The following is a 23,562-nucleotide window of genomic DNA, read 5'->3' as shown; positions in this document are numbered from 1 at the left end:
GATCTGATTTGATTCAGACTCGAATCATTATCGTGCTTCACACCTGGGCCACAGCACTGAGTACCTCTGAGATGAGAAGAAGCACTGACCTCCAGGTTATAAATCCAATATCCTGCCACCAATATCCTGCCAGCAATCCTAAGCCAAAAAGGCCAATTTCCCATTTCATGAACTGGATTTGCTTTCTTTGTGTCAGGCAAGGTCAGTCTTTCGCAGGGTCCATCATAATGTGCAGCTCATCTGTTTTTCTGTAGTGGCTATAGAGTGACAGATACTGGTGGAAAATCATCATTCCCCACCAAATTCAAGTTGTGTTTTGTTTGTTTGGTTGGTTTTGGTTAGTTGATTTTGTTTTCAAGATGCTTCTGTGGTATCTAAGACAGGTAATTGACTTGGAGAACTGGTCAGTTCCTATCAACTTCATGGGCCTCAGTCTTAGGGGTTACTGCATTCGCAAACCAAATACAATCTTGTGGCTTTCTTTGAGGATTTGACTGGTAGAGCATCTAGCATGACCCGAGGGCAAAGTTAGAGCTATTCTGAGAGGAAAAATGCTCCTGGGCTACAGCAGCGGGGAATCAAAGAAAGACATGATGCTGTGACAGTGCAGTGGATGATATGCATGGCTCTTTTGTGCCAATGTCTTGTAGCATGACTTCATAGGGCACAGAACGAGTGCACGTTCTCTCTCTGAACAGAGTTCAGATAAAGATATATGAAGAGTCAGAGACAGCAGACTTCCAGAAGTAAAGGAAATCAGATTTTGTTTTTAACTGTGCGCTTTTTAAGGGCAAGGGCATACTGCCATGCAGCTCAGAGAGCTGGAAAGAAAGGTGTTTGAAGGTTTGATTTCAAAGAACTGTCCAAAATCTGTCCATCCACTTTTCACCCTCCCACATGCAACAGTGGAGCAACAAACACAATTCCTCTTCCACCAAGGACAAGGTTATTCCATTTGAGTACTTTGGTAAGTCAGAAACAGGGCAAAAGGGAGTTTCACCAGAAATGTAGGGAAGGCTGGCTTGGGGATGTAGCCAAAGGCTTACATGTCTCTTTGCTGCTAATGGGTGCTGTGATGCCAGGCAGTAACCAATTTGTGACGGTGACTAATGCAGAAGGCACTTTAGAAATGAGTACACAGCTGTTTGAAGTTTAAACTATATTGAGTTACAACTTAATTGGTCCATAATCATGAAGCAAACACTTGCCAGTTGTACTGATCATATTTCAGCCCTGAACTAAGCAGCACTCTCCATACTGGAAAGTTATTTCTCATGAGAAAATATTATGTGCAAATATGAGTAGATCCAGCCCAACTTTTCAATAGACATTTCAGACCCTAGCTCTCCTGCTCAGTCCACATCCAAGCCCTTCCACACGACAGTCTTTAGAACCCTGACCTCTCCCTGGGAAGACTCTTTGTCTCCTTTGCCTTAAAAGCAGGTCAGGTCTTACCTGCTCTTTTTCCGGATAGGAAGGAGAATCTCTCTCACAAATACAAAGGTGAAGCATCATCCCTTCCCAAAGAGTTATCTGAAGTCTGATCCTGCCCTTCACACAATTATACTTGGATCCCATCTATTCTCCTTTGTGACAAGATCATTCAGCACTCCAGTGACATCCCCATGACCACTGCCAAAGTGAACCTGCCCCAGGTGCTTAATGTTTTATGTAGAACTTTTCTCACCGCTGGAGCAGAGGTGATTTTCTGCTGATTTCCTATTCAGCATCACAGGCGAGCCAGAGGCAGGCTCCGAAAAGCCTCTGAAAGGCAATTGAATGAATATACTGTTCCCTCCAATTGTGACTCCATCATTTCCTCTCATTACTCTAATAGAAACAAATCTTTCTCATCTCAGCCCTATTACCTCACACAAAGGCAAATGGTATGTAATCCTGTTAGAGCTGGGCTGCTGCTGGACACATTTTAAGGTCATTGTTCTGGGATGCCAGTCTCCACTGTGAGACTGGGAGAAGCGGGAAATGCAATTACGAGGCTATTCAAATCCCTAAAATGAAACCCTGCCGTTAGCAGGCAGAAGCCAGCAAGAAAAAGAGCAGTTGCTTTATGAAATTATAGGGTTTGGCTAAATCACGGTCTAATCAGCACCTCAGCAAAGGAGCAGGGTTAGCTCCTACTGCCTTCATGGAGTCTCCTCACTCCACTCAGCCTGATCTTTGGCATCCCCAGTGGAAGCCCAGCCTGAAAGATGGGCTGTGATCGTGAAGCCAGTAGTGTACAGATCCATGGTAGAAAGTGGTGGTTCTTGTTCAGGGCTTGCACTCTACTTGGAAATGGGGAAGCCCTAAGCAGAGCTCAGCAGCAGGAATCTGCCTGCTGCTGCCAGCACCACATACTGTATTTTGGCTCTGGGCTTCCTGGGGGCAGAAGATGTTGCATCAAATCTGTCTCCTAAAGCTCCTAGCCAGCAGCACCAGTCTTGCTGACCACTGGTGCAAGCCAGCACAGCAACCAGGTGGGAAATTCACATTGTTAAACTCATGGGACTGTGACACTCAGGTCCATCCCCATCCCTCAATAACGAATTCACTCATGGGAGGGGAGAAGGGAGAAGAGGCAAAGCAATGCTAGTGGCAGTCAGTGAAGCAACGCTGAATGGTATGGGAGGGAATGATCACAACTGCCTCATCAGGTTGGCTTCTGCTGAGATGTTAGACACCAATCTGCTCCCAATTATTCACACCTAGGTGAAGCCAAGGCCTTTTCAGCTGGATGGATAGCAAAGAAAGATTCAGAAACCTGGCAGGACAAACCATAGGGAAGATCACACAAGAACAGACAATGACCACCAGAAAACACAAGCAGAACCATATTTTTTTTCCCAGGCTGATCCCAACAACTGACCTCCTACAGTTTTCCTTCTGCCCCACCAAAGCTGTGTGGCTGCTCTCTCTGCGCTGTCCTGCAGTCAGGCAATTGCTCTTCTTACTGCCCTGAATTAGATACCCCTCCTTACGTTCACCTTCCCTGCTGCCCATGTTCCCTCTGTCGCCCAAGATGAGGCTGGGTTCTCCCTGAAAGCAAAGCTGTTCTGGCAGGTCCCAGAAGGAAGCGATGAGGGCTGAGGCAAGGCTCCTGGCAGAGGAGGAGACAGCAGCCGATCACTGCTGGAGTCTCCAAGTCCCTTGAAGAGCCGAGAGTCACTTCCCTGTTTATGCTCTTTATTAGTCCCTATTCTCTTTAATCGGCTTAGACTGATGAGCCGAGGCAGTGGTAGGGATCAGCCGGGCTGTTTAATTAAAGGATTGCAGCTCAGCCCTGCAGTTTGGGGGTTTGTGTAAATGAGCTGCAAGTACATTATTTAATCTGCTGTGCAGAGAGGAGTTGGGGCATTAATGAAGCAAACTCTAATTAAAACTAGACGGTTGATGGTTATTAGTGGCATCAGTTCTGACAGGATTTATCTCATTTAGGGAAACGCTTGATCATGGAGGGAGAAAAGAAAGAATAAACCCAAGCTGGTTTATCGAATTCACCAAAGCACCACTTGTGACTGGTTGTCCCTTCAGCGGTGCTCAGGAGAGCTGCACAGGGAGCTCCTGCATCCCAGGCTCTCCCATCGGGAGTCCTGATGAGCTTATTTAGGGATATTCCTGGCTCACCCAGGAACTGATTGCCTATTCAGGCTCTCTGACCCACATATTTCAGTCCTGATTGATTGACTTTTGTTCTGCCTTGGTTCAACAGGGAGCCTGCTCCTGATCTGAGCAGGGTGATGGGCTCTGTAAATGATCTGATGAGCTTCTCTCAGCGGTGCATTGAGTTATTCCAGAGCAGCACAGCTATCAGCTACAGACGTGAGCTCCATGGTGACCCTGTGGTTTTCCTGCTCTGCGTTTCTCTTGCCCTCCTCACTGCACTGTATACGTAACTTCAGAAATGAAGGGTGCCCATGGAAGACTGCAGGACCTAGTGGAGGCTAGGAGGTGTGGTCCAGCCAACATAAAGCTGACCACTGAGCTCAATAGTCCTGTGTGTTCTCTACCTTTCCACTGGCACAGTGTGGGAAGCAGGAATATTCTTCTCAAATGACACCATCACATACAGAGATCACATATAAATGCTGCTCTCTTCAAAAAACAAAAGACTTTTTGAACATTTCTTGTCTTCAAATAGCCACTGTGACTTCAACCATCTCTGTCTCTACACAGAATAGTGAGTCACACACAGACAGGCTCAGACTGCTACAAGGGTCTAGCCTAGGGGCATTAGAAATGGCAAAGAGAAAGCTGTGTAAAGAAAGTAAGGAAAGCAGAGGGCCTGCAGAGTGGGACAAACCACAAAAGACAGTCTAGGTGACATGGAAAGGACAGCACAGAGCAGTGTGAGAGGGCCCTCAACTGGAAGCCCAGATGCAACATGCTGGGTCAACAGGTCAGTGTCATTCATCTCCGCTTCTGACTTCCTGCATATTTGAATGCAATTTGCCAAGTTGTTAAATTAATGGAATAAATGATTGTTTTCTCTTTGATTTACATGCCAAATCCCAGGTGAGAAATTTGGTGGTTCCCAGTACACAGAGGGCAGGTGAACTGAGGCTCAAGGGATAGGTGGGGTCTTTGGGAGTCACTAGGCTGGAAAAAGAAAATCTGACACATGAGCATGACAACAATTCACCTAGAGCTTAAGGCACTGTGGGAATGACAGCCTCATAGGATAAGAAAATGCTACAAACTAAGGGATAGGAAATAAGATAGAGGCTAGGACAGGAATGCGGCAGGGGCAAGGATCAGGGTATGATGACAGATAGCTATGGCAAAATCGAGCCTTGGTTTACACAAAACAGAGAATGTGATCAAAACCCTCTCTCTTGAGAAATGCAAGGGAGAGGTGGCTGTCCCTACCACAGCAACCTCTGTTGTTTCCTTTTCCTTGCCAGTACCTCCCCATCTGCCACTGAGATGCAGCTGCAGACATCTCACAGGGCCGTCACACAAACTTTACCAATCCTTGAGAGCTCTCAGCACAAACATCACAGGGTCCTAACCCTTCCATCCTCATACACAAATGGGAATGAAGGGTCCTGATCCTTTACCCTCTCTTCAAGTGTGGCTGAAGCCTATTTTGAACATACATGTGCACATATGGCTATTCTCTTTGTAGTTGTCTAGCACTTACACTTTTCCTTGGAAGGAAATCAGAAATCACAGCCTGCTCTGGTGAGCAGAACAAGCAAGAGAAATATCATTTCAAAAATGATGTAGCCTCACTACTGCAATTCAGCTGCCCCGTTCTGCCCAGAGCCCTCCCCGGTAACTTGGGTTTCTTATGCTGATGCCAAATGCCAGATGTAAAAGTCCTGCACTGTGATGAGGGAAATCTTTAAAGAGAAATCTGTTTACTGTTGACAGAAGGCTGATGAAGCATGACAAAAAGGAGCAGGTCTGTGAAATGGTGGTATAAGAAGCTGTGAGGGGAGAAGCAGATGGCAAAAATGGAGGAACAAGGCAAGCATGGAAACTATATCCAGTATGTGCATCTCAAGTAATTTTGATGTGCTCCTTGGACCCCTCGGTTTTGGCACTGATGTCCTCCACTGATGAAGGACAGCTGTGATAAGTGCTGGTGTGCCCAACCCTACCTGCACTGAATGCAAGTTGGTAATGGTTAATAGCACCAGCCTATAACTGTAAAACCGTACCCCTCTGCTTCAGGCTGCCTCAGCCCCAGCAGTTGTTGTGAACAAGTGAGATCCCAGCGGGGCATTTCTGAGAGGTCATCTCTCACCCCAGGTGTGCATGGGAGAGACGAAACAGATACCATGTGTGCCACAGTGCTAGGCAGAACTCTGACTTTGTTGGTGACTTTTGCTGGAGGATAAAGGTCTATACCACTGTGCGCCTGGGTACCTTATCATGTGGGGTAACTAATTTAATTTTTTTCTGGGGCAGGAAGATCGGTGATGGGTGATGAGAAAGCAGGAGAGGATGAACACGAAAAGACCTCGCTGGCAGCAGTTTCCCACCTTGGAGAGGAGTCTGGAGATGAAGGCTTCTGCTCTGCGTCAGCTGCTGGGCAACAGAACTGGTGTAAAACAGTTTCATTCCTGTAAGAAAAACAAAAACAAAAAACAAACAGGTTAGTGTTCAGCTCACTCGGCAGAAAACTCAGGTCTGTTCCAAGAGGATGGTGACATCCAATGATGTTGAAAGAGAAATCTGATTATTAAATGAATATTTTACACTCTGAGATGTTGTTTAGCAGGAGATAAGGGGGCTAGCAATTTTATACCTCTCCTTTACTTTTCCCGCTGCTGATGTGAAACTGTAGAGAACAGTCAAAAGCACACAAACAGGAAGTTGTTTTTTCTGTCAGTATTTGTCTCATGATCCCATACATTTCATGAAAAATAGGTTCACCAGTCTCTAATGTTTATTTAATTTGGGACACGAACATCTCCTTAGATGTGTTTCCTTAGATATGTTTCCTATGCATTTTAATGCAAATAAGTTGATTTTTTTCATGGCAGTGGCTGAATTAACTCTGCAAACATTTCTCCCGAAGCCACTCTTAAGCACAAAAATGGCCCCAGCACATCAGTACTGGGGATTGCCAATAATAGTAGAGAAAAAACTGACATGACAAGCACAAGGGGGTGGGCTGTGATCGTGAGCAGAATAGAAAGTAGGAAGAGATCACAGCAAAGAAAAACAAAAACATAAGTAATGAACCTGAGGAAAATAGGAAAACAAAAGGCTAAAAATCTGTTTATTAGATGAGAAAGGCAAAAGAACTCATCCAGAGTAAGAAATGCAAGACTGAGCTTTCCAAAACTGTTCACTAATCTTGGTGACGTGCTCTTGGGTCTCTTGCTGAAAACATTTGTAAGGAGCCTCATCTTCAGGGATGCTGGGCACTTACCATAGCACTGGAGCCCAGTAAGACCTGCTCAGCACTTCTGAAAATTAGATCCTTTAAAAATAGTTCCTTGTGGACCCTTGAGGAGTCAGAGGCAGCACAAATCAACAGCCAACTTTGAACACCCTGACCTTCATCAATGAAAAGGAGTCACTAAAAAGAGACACAGCGGCAGGCAAAAAAGTAGTAGATGAACGGTATTGAAAAGAAGAAGAGGAGAAGAAAAGCAGGTGACACAAAGCAGGCTGACCCCTCAGATGGCACAAATCACCCTGTCTCCAAGTCTGTGGAACAGCACTTAGAGCTCTGTTCTCAGCACTACTGTGGAGACCCAGGGCTCAGATGGGGTCACCTCATTTTAAAAATGTTTTTGTAGCTTCTAGCCCAAACATAAGCAGTAAAGTCTCCTGGCTTCTCATAGGGACCCTTATTCTTCCATTGGTCATGCCACACTTTCTGTCACTCTGAAATGTGAATTTTATTGCCTTTGTCTTTCTCAAAATATGACAGAGATTGGCCACAAAGACAGCTAAATTACAGACAACAACGATCCTCCTCACAACCACCACATTTCAGCCTCTCAGCTAGTTCAGTATAACAAACTGCTCAGTTCTTCTGCTTCCTTGACTTCCAATGCATTGTCAAAAGGCATCTTTCCCTAGAAGCAGCAGGATTAGTAGGAGGAACGCAGCAAGGTGAAGAAGAAAGTGTTAGCTTTACCTCTGTGATCTCTGTCCAAGCCCTAGGTACCTGCCTGTGACATGCAGCCTGCTAGAAAAGAAGGGATATGTTTGTGTGACATACCACATTCATCTCCTGATCTTCCATTTCTGTAACTACCCAGCTCACATCCCTTCTCTCCTGCCAGCCTGGTTATTGCCGAGTCTCACTACATTTTTTTTAAATTTAAACTTATCACGTGGCAAGTACCTGTCTGTCTAGTGTGTACATAAACTACCTGTGTTGTCTTTTTACTGAAGAAGGTGGTAAGGTCACTTTTGAGCCTTACACTCAAGCAGACTTACACAAATACTCAAGCTCCTACATCTTGCCGCTCTGCTTCCAGCTAGAAGTGTTTCAGAAAAAGGAATTTTCTGGTAAAATCTTGTTTTTGCAGAAAACACTGAACCATCACACTAAAACTATCTGGTGACATCTTATGTTTGACAAAGATCCTTCAAATCACAGAGTTTAACCTGGACTTCCCAGCAAGCTGCTGACAGGTCCATGCCTCCATATCCCAAAGCTCTAGCACAGCCATGCCATACAGGTAGTCCCTTGGACAGGGGCCATCAGGTTTCCAGTCTTCCCATTCACCTGGCTCTTTGTTCTGCCCAGCTCCCAGAGCAGTCTGCACTGTCCTCTGCCTAACATCAGATGCACCACTCAGCTTGCTAATTACACATAAAGAAAGGAAACAACAGGGAGGGGAAACATAGGGGAAAAGAGGACTGAAAAAGTACAGACAAAAACCTGAGAAACAGAAGCAATTCCTTGTTAGGTAATTATCAGGACAGAAACAAAAAGAAAAGTACTGGGGAAACAGGGACGGGAAGAGTGGCATTAAGTTACAGGACTTTAGGCTCAGTGTTCTGTGGGCATTTTAAGAAAAAACATCTTACAGGTGCTCTTTAGAGAATCAGGATGCTCTGAGCAGTGCATCTGCACAGTCAGCTGTTGACTCTGGTTCTCATGGTTTCTCATGCATGTTTAACACTAATCTTGGCTATTTTCTGACCAAACCACAGTCCTCTTGAATCTCTGAGATCCCAACATCTCTGAAGTAGTCTCACAGCTTACATACCACTACCAGGTATTGATTATGCCCACAGGTAGAAATCTGCCTCCAGGCCATTTGGGATCCATGAGTCCAGGGCCCTGACACCCAAGAAGTGCCCAAGGAGGTGATGAGGAGCAGGCACTGCCCAATAGATACACAGTGTAAATGGATGCTCCAAGAGTGCTGAACTTTCTCTTCCCTGCAGGCAAGGAAGGATATCTTGTTTCTACATATGAGTTCCCCAAATACCCAGGTGCAGTTGCAACTTTGGGTCTACTCACATTCTTCTTTTACAACTTGCATCTCTTCCTCTTTTGACCTACTCAGGCACACACCACAGGAAGTGGCTTCCATTTTGGAGCCTATCTCCATTCATTTTCCTCTTTCTTTCCACCTCTTGATCCTGCATATATCTGATGCTTTGCAAATCTGTGTGAAAAGTGAGCCCCTTGCCTTTACAGCATGGCATGCATAGCCCAGGAAGGAGCTGGGAAAGGAAGAGCTGACAGGCTACAAAAGAAATGGACCTGTTCTCACCCTGAAGAGGCCGTATTAATTGCCGTCTGGACAAAGAAGCTCTTATCTGGGTGCAAAAGGCAAGTGTCTCAGGGCCCTGCTATCACTTCTGAGGCTAAAGTAAGTGTTCTAGCAAAGCAGCTCTCTTTTTAACTCTGTGAAGTCTTCAGCTAAGATGTTATTTTTGATGCTGTGATTGAAGAGGGCCTGGCAGGATTGTAATGGCTGGTGGCTACCAGGATTTCATTCCCCCGTGGCGTTGTCAACCTTTGCAGCTTTAAAATAAGTCTTGAGATATTTAGTACCTCTCTGAAGTCAGTGTAAGTCTTTTGATGTTTTGTTTTTTTCTTTCTTTCTTTCTCTGCTTTCTTTTTATTTAGCTTTTAAACAAATCTGACTTCAGAAGTCAGAAATGCTACATAAAATTTGAATGTGCGGCCTCTGAGGAGTTAAACACCAGAAAGCATACGGTTTGTTTTGCCTTTGGAAAACAGGGAGGAAGGCAATGTGTTGTCAGTCTGGTGTCTGTTGATTCAGACTCATTACTTTGGGGTGTTATCTGTAGTTTCTTTCTTTTTAAATATTTCATAGCTGGTAATTGTTTCTCAGTTAAAAGGGTAGGCCTAGAGCTTGCTTTTTGACTTCCTGTCTTTTCCTCTGTGTCCTCTACATTGCATTCCTCAGGCTTGCAAACCATTGCAGAGACTGTTGCTAAAAAACCAATGTTTTAGGCAGAGCAGGCAGGATATCAGGAAGAGAGATGATTTCTCCTGTCCGTCAGGATACAGTTAAGTGTTGTGTTTGCAATGTATTGCTTTAAAACCAATCAAATGGTCATCGCTTGGCCTGCACCCCAAAGAAAAGCTGGAAGAGAAAAGCCAGCAAGAAGGGAAGGTGTTTTGGGAGAGAGAAGGCGAGTCGGATGGTACAAAAGAGAAAAAGGCAAATGGAGAGGGGGAGGCATGTTGAAGTGCCTATTGAGGTAAATGCTGCCAGCAGTATGTGAGCGGTGTGTGGAGGAGCAGCACAGTACAAAGGCAAGCAAAGATGCAAGACGAGGACTGGGAACAGCCTGAGCCTGTCAGTGCCTTGCTCTGTCTAGCTGGGACGCATGCTCCAGAGGCAAGGATTTGACAGTCCAGACCTATCTTAAATGCAGAGAAAGCTGTATTTGACCCAGTAGCAACCTGCGTTGTCAATTGAAACATCAGCTTCCTCTCCTCTGAGAGAAAACAACTGACTGACTTTTATTCAGTTGTCTCTAACATTGCTCCTGACAAGAGGTATCCTCCAGCCAGCTGCCTCCAACTTCACTGGGGATATCTGTGGATGAACAGCTTGGCCGCAACAATTTCTGCTCTGTGACAAACTTTAGAGAGGCCTGTGCCAAACCTTCTGGCTAGCATGAGCTGTCTAGTTGGCGCAGGAGTTAGCTCTACCTTTCTGGCTTCTTAGAAAGCTGGATTGTGCTGCAAAGAGATCCTCTGACTCATGTTACCTTGGCCTTTACAGCTGTAGATCCCAAAAAGCCAAGCCTCTTTTCTCTTAAAAACTGGTGTTAGAGAGGGTACAAGTGTTCAGCTCTAACAACTGCAAGTCTCTGTAGCTATCTAGATTGCACACCACAGGTCCAAAGGTGTGCAAACTTTCCTAGAATTGCCATAATGCTGTATCTGCTCTTAAAACAAGCACCTGAGGCTTCACATAAATTCAGTCTTGTTGACCATCCAAAGCAGCAGTGCTCGCTAGTTTGTTGCTGATGACAGCTGCCCCAAAATAGAGACCAATCTGCTGAGAGCTGTATTAAGGTAAAAAACTCTAACCCCTCTTTCATCTTCTCCCACAGTGCACAAAAGCAAACCCCCAGCCCAGACAGCATATAGAAATCTGTCATGCTCCCTGTTCTCCATCAGTCAGCTTCAATTAAATACATATCCAATATGGTCCGTTCCCATAGGCAATCATCTATGAATTCACCTGAATGAACGATTTTAGACTACAAGAAATGCCAGAGCAAGGCAGAGCAAAAACTGCTCTCACTGTGAGCACACAGAGCATGCTTCTCTCTAACATGCTGCATCACCCCATGTTGATCGTGACTGCTGTCCTCGCCTGTTATACTGAATAGCTGACGAGTCCCCTGCTGCAAAGACAGTGAAAATCACTGGGTCCCTCAGCTGCCAGTGGGTGCCTAACTTCTGTGGCTTGGTACTTGGGCCCTACAGGCCTGCATATTCAGTAGCTTTGACCTTGGCACAAATACATATCAGTCTAGAAATCTGACAATGTTGAAAGGCAAATGATGCTCCCTCAAGCAATGTTATATCAGTAACTATGTTGTCCAACTCACATAGCCTTTCTGGTTTCTCTTTAAAACTTCACTTTTTGAAGAAAAGCTAAAGACTGGCAAAAGTAAGCTTTTGTAGTGCTGGATATCTCAACTTTCCTAGAGTCTTTTGCTACTTGTCTTTATCTTGCATTTTTTCATATAGCTGGCATGAGAACAGATGGAGTCACAGAAAAGCATGGCCTAGAAGGGGAAGATTAAGGCAGAAGGAGTCAAAGGAGAACTGAATTCATCTCAGATGAGGTTTTACTGGCTGTTATCTTTCCTAAGACAAGGGCTGGAGAACAATAAACAGGAACTATTCAGCAGTGTTTGAGTTTTTGAAAGTTTATAAGTTTATGAAAGGTCAGTTGCACAATCTTACTTCTGACTCCCCCAAAACATATAGCTCAGTGCTATCCCTACCAACAGAGCTGTGATACAACCCAGCTAAGATTAGCTGTAGGTCTTACTCCTTCTGTCACCTCCCTCCTGTGTTAGATCTATTTCTGACTTCATTAAACCTGTAACTGCATAGGTGAGATCTGAAAGAGGCTGTGTTTCCAAAAGAAGAGTACCTTTCAGCAACTAGCTGTTTCTTCCCCATCCTACACTTTTCTCTCCAAAATACCCTCCACTAAAAGTTTTTAGCTATCTTATTTTCTGGTCTCATTTGTAGGTCATTAGACTGGTACTTTGGAGGAAGTTCAGTATGGGCAAAGTTTACATCACAGAGGAACCATGCATGGTTAAAAAATAAATTGAAGGTAATTTCTGGAGTTCAAGCTCTTTAACTCCTTCTAAGCCTGATGGACTCCACTCTACTGTTTTTATGGCTGTAGATTTACTTTGCTCTGCAAGTCATCACTGCTTCCACACCTTCATCAGAAACATCTCGTCAAATAGCAGTGGCTACCTTTAGCTCCTTAGCTATCTGGAAAGTCAGTGCTATATTTGTAGAGGGTTTACATTTAACATTCTAGTCTCTGTGGAACCACTTTATACCTGCACACCTGGCATTGGCTCCCTGACCATACTCTTTTAGCATTGCTATATATCTGTCTTTCTAGTGCTAGAGGACAGGGTGAAGAAGGGAGTCCCACTGACAGAGCACTTCCTCTTTCTCACCAGAATATGTTGATTTTAGAGACCCCATAGAATATTTTAAGACAAATTCACCTCAGTAACATAGAATACCATACACATATGCTACATTTGAGAAGTGAAAATTCAATATGACACTCTGACGCAAATATGTTTTTGAGCTATTGTGGGTTCTTCGGAACAGCACAGCTTGTAAGGATAAGCACAAGGCACCGTGCTGAGGAAATGGAATTTCCTGTGTTGAAGGAAGAAGATCTGAGCCAATGCTGGTGTGATCTGATCTTTTTTTGGTTGGGTGGGTGACTATAACAGATATGTCAAATATGTCGTTCACTTATCACCATCTGCTTCTAGGGATGGAGATATTAATGCCATATCTTCCTGAACAGAAGCTTTCTATGGTTACTTTCATCCATATTTGTGGCAGGCATTTCTCCTGGATATAGTCATTCTTACCTTGAAGAAGCTGTTGGGAAAAATGAGGGCATGACTGGCAGATATGGGTAAGGATTTGGGGAAAAAAAATGGGTCTTTTGCACCAATTTCAGTGCAAAGAACATGTCTGGCAGACAATGTGTGTCGATACGTACTAAAGGGGTCTAAGCATGAAATGAGAGCGTGAGCTGGGGTCAGAGTCGGTAATGTGCCTGGGAGATGGCAAATATGAGCTGTGGCCTCTCGTGTTCTAACTCAGTGGGGTCTGCTCCTCTGCTGTAGACTGAGACGCTCTCCTTCTCTTTTCTCTGTTGGTGACAGCCTACTTGACAGAAATTTCCTTCCCCAAGGATCTGGGCTCCAGACATCACTAGCAAGAGAGGAGAAGATTGGAAAGATGTCACCTGCAGACTCACTTTATTCAGGGAAAATTGCTGCTGACAAGTCCATTTTGTTACCCTGAAACAGTTGAAGAAAATCTAATCCATTTGTTAAGCCCACAAGGAGTGGCTGGGCTGACTGCCAGGATTTCCCTTATGTGCTAGAAATGGGCAAGAGCAGCAAAAGGGATAAGGAACAGCTGGTATTCATGCAGGCCCCAGGAATCAGATGATGAGGGAGAGTCCAGTCTGGCTTCTGGGTCCAGTTTGTGAAATAGCCTCATTGTCACACCCAGAAGCAAAGCCTGGGGACAGCTTTTGGATCCACTTCCATTATTTCTCTTGGTAAGTGGTGCATTACTCTTTGTGCAGTTTTGTGGCTTTTGGTGCTTCTGCTACAGTTGTATGAAATAATCTACTTAAGGTGAGATAAGAATGATACACTTGCTCTCAATTATCTATGGACTAACTTCATTATAACCAGAGTCAATCTAGGTGACAGGAATTGTCCAGAGGAAGAACTTTGAGATCAGGCATCTATTGAACAATGAAAGTCTGTTCCTTAAAGCAGCAAACATAATGTATTGCATACACATGCTGTGCTTTTAATAAAAGGCAGCAGTCTGAGGAGATTTGGAAAAAGTAGTCTACTTGAGCTGAACAAAACAGTCTGGTTTGGGACATTTGAATGGCCTGGGAGAAGGTAGGATGCTGGCACTACTGAAAGATCTTTGGATAGGGATACTTTTATCTCTGATGTAGCTATGTTGGTGTCTCTTGCAGAATTATTAACCAAGGAAATACTCTTAGGTTTATGGGGATGATTCTCATGCTCTCATATTTGCTCAGCAGAAGTGATTCACTCAGAAGCTTCCTTCTTGCCATTAATTTATTTCCTAAGGCATAGTAGGAACTAGGATGAGGGAAATGATCGTACTTGCTAAGCAGTACCCAGGAAGAAGTTTCCTGGGTAGAAGTGAGTTTGTCACCAGCTGCCAGAGGGCTTGGGGAGCTGCCTCTCCTGAAGTATCTTTGAAACACACGTCAATGGGGAGTCCATTCACTCCATTTAAATTAGATTTTTCTCCTCAAAAGGAACACCAGTCACACAAAGCATGGTTGTCTGCTAATTAGACTGGTGCTCTGCAAGCATTAGGAGGAAGAATGCAAAGCAGCTTTGGTGGGAGGAAATGCTGTATATTGGACTGTGCCAAATGTGCACTACCAGTCTTGTTTAGATCTCCCACCAGGAGTGGAAATAGTTGATGACTTACTGTGATAGACAAGCCACGATACCATTTGCTCTGGTTAACAGGGTGAATAGTGGTATCCAGGAAGAACAGCTACTGTATAAAAGAGCAATCCATATTCTAAATGTATGTGTGCAGCTAACCACATGGAGGGGATCCTCTAGTGACACATGTAACACTTCCTGGGAGTGAAGAGAGGTTTAATAAGTTGTAGCCAAAACTATACTTCCAATATTGCAAATAGGAAGCTGCTATATAAATCTGAAGCGTATGTGAGGGGGAGGTTATGTAAGTTCCAGAAATCGTTTCAATGAAATAATTACCATAAACAGAAGTTGTATGGATTAATTTCTTAATGGAAATATGGTGTATGCATACAACACTACATTCAAGATAGCATCTGATCTTTTCCAAGACAGTATTCCTCAGTTTCAACTGCCTTTAATACCATTATTTCTTTTAAAGGTTATACATGTGATGAAATAATTACATGCCTGCAAATGCATGCTGGTAGCATCCTTTTGTAGGTTTGAAACATTTTTTCATACCTCTTCTGTTTTGTACTATACAAAGGCCGTCTCGTCTTTGTTCAAATAATAGACTTATAACCATATAAAATGGAAGTAGCTGGCAAAAGCTCACTTTTAATTACACTGATGAGCATTCTCCAAATCGCCTCCAGTTCTTCATATAGTAATTACAGTTTGTCAGCCTAACACCAATGAGTATGTGGTCCTCCTAAAGAGATCCAAAACTAGCACTCCGCCTGAATGCTCTGCTAGCAGACTAAACACCTTTGTCTCCTCTCCTATTCTGGGCTAATATGTAGGAACACTGCAAAAAAGCTGAGGTTTGTGTTAGTGGAATTGGCAACCCTTTTCATAATTACTGGGACTGCAAGATATAAATGGATTTTAGGTCTCTTCCTCAGTAGGAATAAATTATTTTTACTTTTTGAATAAGTGTCAGAATTGGACTCTGTAAAAGGATTTTTGTTACGACTGAGTATTAGATCTGTTTGTAATCAGGCTTAGACTTTTACTGGCTGCTCTCTCATGCGGCTCATTTTAACCCCTTAGTGCAGGAAGATGGCCCTGGAATTTTCTAGAGGCTGAAACCAAGCTGCCCCTCAGCACTGGAGAATGACACAAATCTATATGAAAGACTCCTGCCCAATAATTCAGAATCCCATAAACATGCAAATTGCACACACTGAAATGGCTCACCACTGAGCTCTTCATGCATCTTAGCAACACTGCCTTCTGTAGACTTGCACCAGCCTGGAAATAAAAATGCATGGACAGATTTGCTTCTTGCAGCACTGCAGTTCTGTGCCCTTGCAGGCTACTCTGATTTTAGTGCTGGATACCAGACTAGGATGACAATGAATTGCACCAGCAGCACAGTGACTAGGGGAGACTGTTACTACCACATGGAGCTGATACACTATATTTCCATAGTGGTTTTATTCTGCATACTCACCAAAGATTATTAAGGTTGTTCTGTGGGGTACATCTTTCTGCCTACTTCTGAGCTGCTCAGACCCTCCTGTACATTGAGGCTTGACACAAAACAGTATAAGAAGAGGAGTGCAGTTGAATGCAATGAGAAAGAGGTGAGACAAGGCTTGACTTGGCCTGGCCTGGCTTACAGAAGACTATTTCAGGCCCTTGTTTTGGGGTCCTGGCTTTGGAAACCCAGTGGCTATTATACCTGCAGTTACCTGGGTCTTATCCATGTTGCTTCAATGGCACCTACAGTTGAAGGTGGGGTGGTTTCCTGGCTGAGAAGCACAACAAGGAGAATTAAGAATGCAGAACTCGACATAGGCTGCTTGGTGGCACATGCAAGACTGAATTTTTCTGTTCTACAGATATTGCTTCAAAGCTGAGATGCTTCTGGTGTGGGAAGGGGAAGAGCAGAGGACAGGACAGAACCAGTTGCACAGCTGACTCTAATGTCTCAGATGCCGGGAATAATAACCATTGCTACAGGGGAAATCTAATTTCCCTATTTCCCTTCCACACAAACACATGAACTTCCATCAGGGTTTTGACATGGAAAACAGGTAGTGCTCAAGACCGTTTGTGGAAACAGCAGCTGGTTGACACCAAGAGCAGCTGAATTTGCCTATGTAGTTACACTGGAAGGAATGCATCATTTGACACCAATACAGGTGGGAAGGGGACAGAACTTGTATGCTCAGCACTTGAACATCATGGATCCTTACTTTTGGGTTAAGATGAGACTTCCCAGTGTCTTGAGGCTTTATAAACTACTGACCTTGCCAGGAGAGCAGAAAAGCATGTGGGATTAATGAAGTATTCTAAGACTTGGAAAAGTTATGAAATAACCTTTCCCCATCTTAACTGCTCAGTAATTCCTAGGCTTTAACACTATTAGGACATGCTGTCGAGTCAATTTATCATGATGATGACAGCTTAGATTGCTCTTAGTTCCAGGAGTTGAATTATTTTATACTCCCCATGTGGTGGGGCAGCATTTGGAAAAATTCACCACAAAAATGGAGAAAACATCACTGTTTCACCTGATGCCTAACATACACTAATTATTCATCCATGCCCTATCTCAGAACGGAGACAAATGTCAGCTTACACTCATACACCTGACCAAAAGAACAGTGCTTCAGTCAGTGATGACTGTGGAAACCTATGTAGCCTGCATCTGCAACCACATGTAGATTTCATTTTCATGAGCTGATCATGTCTGTCTATACCGCTGGATCTCTCTGCAGTGCCTTACTGCAGCTGGCTTGTGCCTTGTGGGGAGTCTTCACTTACAAAAACATCTGACTTACAAATCCATTGCAATTCTCTACATAATACAGCTTTGAGATTCCCACTATGTGCTGGAGTCCTTTTATCTTTCCCTTTATTTGGAAAAAATATATATAAGAGTGGTTCTGGAAACATAAAAGATTCTCCTGAACTATAGGAGCCTGACTTCCACCAAGATATTCCAGGAAAGCTGCAAAAACAATTACTGGAAATCAGAGCGAGAAGCAGTGGGACTGATTGTTCTCCTGCTCCTAAAACAAGATGTCCGATGCCGACCCTGTTGTGGTACTTACAGCTGTGCAATCTCCTCTAGCAACTGAGATTTAACAAGTTTGCTTCAGTACCCTGGTGCCAACAGGGCGGTAGCATAAGCTGACACCATGTGGCTCAGCATAAGCTGGCAGTGCTATTTGTGCTTTCACACTTCAGCTGTGAAGCTACATCAGTGATGGTTCCAGACCCTATATGCTAGGAATGTGACAATACTTCCCATCTTGGGGAGAAGCAACAGAAGTGGCAGCATCTGCATCTGTGGTTACTTTAGCATGAAGAGTCGTTGAAATCTTGATTCTGGTGATGAACAGATTCTGCTTAGACTCTAGTTTAGCCTTGGAAGCTGTGTGGTGGGGGAAATTCCACTTTTGGCAGCAACTGTTCTGTATAAAAAATGTGTAGTGCGTGAAGAGCTCCAAAAGCTGCAGAAAAGGTGGTGGGAAGAGACAATGCAGCCACTCACAGCAAAAAACAGCCTAGCACACAACAGATTTTAATCAAATAGTGAGAAGCCCAGAGGTAAGGACAGGTATGAAGGGGGAGAGCAGTTATCACACTTTTAGGCTAGGAGGATCAGCCTTGCTTGCAGCTGAAACAAAGCTCCTTGTGTCCAGGACATATCTACACACAATAGTTGTTCTCAGGGTGACTTCAGATCAAACAAATTGTGACAGAGATTCATTAGTCACTGCATTATTTCATGGAGATGAAATAGAGTTTGTACAATGTGCCACAGAGACTAAATACCCTCCCTACCATGCTAGGAAGGGTACTCTGTCCCCAGGGTCATTCACTTCTATGCTGTTTGCATGCACCTCTGCTGCCTGACCCCAGTCCAGCCCCGCAGGGAGATACGATTCTTCATACTGTGCATCTTTACTCTGGATTGCCACAATTCCTGTCTTCCCATGGCTGCTGCATCCTCTCCTAAAGGATTAGTACCTGATTCCCTACACAGTTAGCAGAGACCAGCATGCTCACACAGCAGACGTACTCTTGAAATGTATGAAGAGGCAGGGAAGCAGTCCTGGGCTACTGCCTGTGTGCCTTTGAGAAAGGCAGAATTTGAGCTGCAGCTGCAGACCACTATGTAGTTTCTACAGGATGTGGCACATAAGGTCATTTGGACAGTGATCTTGGGACCATCTGTAAAGTGAGAATCTTGCTGGACAGTCAGCAGTCACCTGATAACAAGAATCAAAAGCAATTTATAGTGGAAGGCAAGTAACACTGAATAGCATCCATCTTCACAGCAAGCATAAAAATTCCTGAATAGAGTGAAGAAGAGGCAATCTCTATTTTTGAGACAAAAGTTGCTCTGCCTCACTTGCAAACCCAACAAGTAAATAGCACTAAGAAGCAAATCTACCTTTTATAATTCACCTTCTATTTTAACTAGAAAACCACCTCCCTAAGACTTTCATTACCTCTGCCTCCTTCCTGGTCGTGGTTACTTTGATACATTGGACAACAGCATGTCCAGATTAGGTGAGAATAGCTCTGTTGATAGTTCCTCAACTGACCTCTCCATCATATAACAGATCTCCAGCTCAGTAAAAACTTACCTTTCACTCCATTTTACTCCTCTTCTCATTGTACCTCTCCTACCAGTTTTCTCTCAGCTAAAAGTCAGTGCTTACTCATGCCATATAAACTCTGACTGAAGAAATGTCATTGAAAGTATTGGTGTGAGCCCATATGTGGCACAAAGAAATGTATTACAGCCCTGAGATACAGGCACTTCATATAAAGCTGAATATAAAAATAATAATAATAATCTTGCGAGTCAGAAGCATCTCTCAGTGATGGCATTCTTAAATTCTGCTGCTGCGGAATTCCCTCTGCCGGTGCCAGGCTCCCTTGTTCAAGGGAGCATGGTGGAGTGGGAAGGCTGGGGATAAAGTGGATAAAAAGCTTTAGGCTTGTCTCTTCAAAGAAAGGGCAGATCCTAAAGCCTGTTCTCTTCCCCTTGTAAATTTATCCTCTAGTTAGCTGTGGTATTGACTGCTTTGCTATTTCACTCCATGACTGTCTGTAAAGGGCAATGAGATACTCGGCTGTGTCTCATTTATTGTTTCTGCTTTTCTCCTTTATTTGAAGCATATCTTCCAAATTCCTGAGCTCAGAGTTATTGATGCCACTGTGAATTTGAGGATGTTTTCTTGTGTTTTGCACCCCTGTGCAGAACGATTGAATTCTTCCACCCTTTTAGGCATGTTGAAAACCCCGTGAAGCTCACCACCATCTCTTTTTTCACAAAGTAAATTAAAGCAATAACTGGAGTTCATTAGACATTTCAAACACTGCTTCCATGTCCTCAGTTACTGGGTGCTCTAATTCCTTTATGTCTAGGAGCAATGACAGCCTTAGCAATTCTCTTCTTGTGTACTACTTGTCACTGCACTATGCAGTAATCAGACAGTGAAGATCATACTGCCAAAGTTTTCTTCCAGCACAGACAAAGCTCACTGGAAGAGTATGCTGGGGTGTTCCAGGGGGATGCTATTTTGGAACCTGCAGGGTTTTAGCATAGCAAAAAAAAAAATCATATCTTGCCAAAGGAATGCTCTTCAAATAACTTAACTGGAAGAGGCTATATTTCTCTTCAGGTCTTATCATGGCAGGACTTGGATTCTATTCCCAATTTTACATCCAAACTGTGACCCATTCTTAGTTGGATAGAGAGAGAATTTTCTATCTAGAAAAACACGTTGCATTATAGATTGAAGGCTCATGGTTAGGTTGCACTTGGAATGGATCACCCTTTTCCAGCACTTACGGAGATTTCACAGTGATTACTGCCATAGGACAGCTTAAGCTTCTTTGCAAAAAAAAGTGATGAATTGTGTAAGAGGCATCAATGGAGAAAAAACAGTGGGCTTATTTTTCTGCTTCAGCCACTGTGTGTAACTGTATGCCACGATAAAACTGCATGGTTCAGGTACCATTGTTAAGATGCTGTCTGGAGTAGTCAGCTTTCACTACTTACATAGCTGACAACACTGAGCTGATCTGTGTGCTCCTGGAGATGAGGCTATTTTAAAAAATCAGTAGTCAAAACCAGCGTAAATTTGTGTTAGTGAAAAATTTCAGGTATCAATGGGAGACTATATTTTGTGGAAAAGAGTCATCTAAAAGGACGCTTTAGGCAAAACAGAACATTACTGCAAATTTATTGGCATCAATAGCATGTACAAATAGCCTATGCACAGATATATCTGGTTTGGAGACTTGTAGCTCCTATCTGATCAACAACTTTAATGGAATATCAGCTCTTGGTATCAGGAGAAGCAGCTCTTGATATCACAAGCTACTACTCTTATATATCAGAAGCTACTGTTCTTATACAGTAGCTAGGTAAATGACAATAATTGAGTCATTTTATAATTTGGTTTTTATTCATTCTGTAGCTGAGTGAATAAAGTGAAAATGGATGAATGATGTATTCAATGAGCTTTGTGATATTCCTCATTCTAGAATCAGTTTGCTGTAATTATTAGAAAACCTGATAGGTTCTGTGGCAATGCTCCTACACAATCTGCTTACCAAGTTCTGAGACAGGATCAGAGATTCCAGCAAAAGGTAACCATATTCCAAGATTCCCCATTAAAAAGAAAAGAAAAAAAAAAAGAACCAAAACAAATAAACAAACAAGATTCCCTATATAGAAAAATGCTGAAAGGATTCCAGAAGTTCTATAGCTTTCCAGTGATGCACAGAGATACCTCTGAGGTATGGAAAGGTATGGAACATAATGGGCAAGTTTGGATGCCTGTGTACAATTTTTACTCTTTTCAGAGGAAACGTCGTAACTGTTATCAGTATGCTAGCCAGAAAAGGGTAAACAAAGCTTATTATATCTTTGGCCACTTAGTTGCTTGAATAAGCTTCAGTTCTGCATCTAATCATCCTTTGTCCCTGAAGTTTTCTCAAGGCAGAATGGGTCTGACTGAAATAGACTGCACCCTGGCTATATGCAGCTCTTCAGCATCACACTCTCAGATGCTGAACCTTAGTCTTATTAAAGTGTTAGCACTGCTGGTACAGGGAAGAGAGTCAGAGAATGCCCCAGCACTGGGGTAAGGTGCCACATGAATACTGTTTCCAAACTTTTTAATCTTTCACAGCACATACAAAAGAAGCAGCTGGCCAAGAGTAAGGGTTGAAATGGAATCTAATTGTTATTCATCTGGGATCTCCTCCAACTCTCACTAAAACACTATTTCCACTGAGTTTGTATATGATCTGATTTCAAGTCCCATGCAGTGAATCCTAGCCAATTCAGCTCTTAAGGGTTGTCCTGACTGAAATGCTAACTATCTGCATTCAAATTAAGGCTCTTCCTACTTGCGAACAGATCTTATTCTTGTATCTGTTGCATGAGAAATGTCATTTATTGCCATTTCAGGCAGGAGAACCGGTAAACAATATGGCTTCTCATGCAGCAGCCTCCCCTAGCAATGTCTGTATTGTCTTCTCTGTCTTCACATCTAATTACATTCAATCCTAAACACTTTCAAATGGGATTATTTTTCTATGGCTAGCAGAATCAGCAGCCTGATCCTACGAGCCCCTAATGATTCTATGCTGAATGCTTCTTGAGCATGGGTTTAGAGTGAGGATGCAGTTCTGAGGAATCTGTGGCTCACGTATAATCCACAACATATGATCCAGCAAGAGCCACAAAAAGACTGAAGCAACAGCAAGAGAAGTGTGAATTATCCCACTTATCTGTACAGACTGTGTGCCAGCATCACAAAGTTCTACACGACTTACTGTGTCCCCTTAAGATGATGCTGAGAGCAGGCATAGCCTGCAGTGGAATGAGGTGTGTGCTTCACTTTCAGGGAAAGCAAACAAACAAACAAACAAAAACACTGGTACTTGGCTGCCCTGCCTCCTGAGATCACTGAACCTCTTTCAGGTGCTAGGCACATCATTTAGAGTGATGTGAAAAAAATGAAAAGCCCTTTGACATCCTTGGGCTGAAGATGCTTTGAAAGAGTGAAGTGGTGGCATGCTGCAAGTATACTACCCTCCTGAGGCACATCCCTTTGGGTGAAGGATGAAGATGATTTGTTGAGGCATTCCATGGAAGCCTGAGCTGCCACAGCCTGTGCTCTGCTTGTTTTCTGAGGTAAACAGGGAACCTCAGACCTCAGTAACGTCAATTCTGAACTTCTCACAAGGGCTAAATCCTGTCTGAAGGGAAAAGAGCAGTAGGAATGATCTCTGTGTTTAGTTATCTCATCTCTTGTCTTACATCCTCCTCTCATGAGTGTGCCAGAAGGCCAAAAGGAGACCTCTGATTGTCTTGTATGACCTGCATAACGGGCTCTTCTGGTTGTTGATACCGTGTGTGGGAGACTGAGTGCGCTGCATTCCTGTTCTACCTAATTCACGGTGACTGGAGAGGAAAACCTTTGCTCTGAATCTGCAGGGACTTGAACCTATGTCTCTCTCCCTTCCCAAATGAGCTCTGAATCCAAAAAAAGTTACCTGCAAAAATGCTAGGCTGGATCTGAGTTTCAGCCTTCAAATCTTTTTCTTAGTCTTCTCACTGGAAAACTGTACTATTGCATTTGGAATGCCATAGCCATCATCAAAACATATTTAATATAAAACATATTATTAACCTCTGTAAGAGACTAGCAGAACATTATCACTGCTTTTGTGTTCTTTGAGCTTTCCCAAGTAACTCCTGCCACTTTTCAGGGTCCTTCGTTGCTTAACCTACCCCAGAACACTTGTTGGGATAGGAAACCACAGCTCAGTGCTGGCCCTGGGGCAGTGCCTGTTGCCCAGGAATGTTCCAGCATG

At 43.5% G+C, this 23,562-nt stretch overlaps 1 protein-coding gene across 1 annotated transcript in view; it reads right to left on the bottom strand.

The window, feature by feature from the left end:
- Positions 1–23,562, bottom strand: part of IQSEC3 (IQ motif and Sec7 domain ArfGEF 3) — a 100,879-nt gene that overhangs the window by 52,204 nt on the left and 25,113 nt on the right. The window contains exon 2 of the mRNA XM_032207691.1: positions 5,988–6,068. Within this exon, the coding sequence (XP_032063582.1) occupies positions 5,988–6,068 (81 nt within the window). The remainder of the gene's footprint in view (positions 1–5,987; positions 6,069–23,562) is intronic.

Source organism: Aythya fuligula, chromosome 1, assembly GCF_009819795.1.
Source record: "Aythya fuligula isolate bAytFul2 chromosome 1, bAytFul2.pri, whole genome shotgun sequence".
Lineage (NCBI taxonomy): Eukaryota > Metazoa > Chordata > Aves > Anseriformes > Anatidae > Aythya > Aythya fuligula.
Note: the sequence above shows the minus strand (reverse complement) of the source record. Positions and strands in the feature narration are given on the sequence as shown.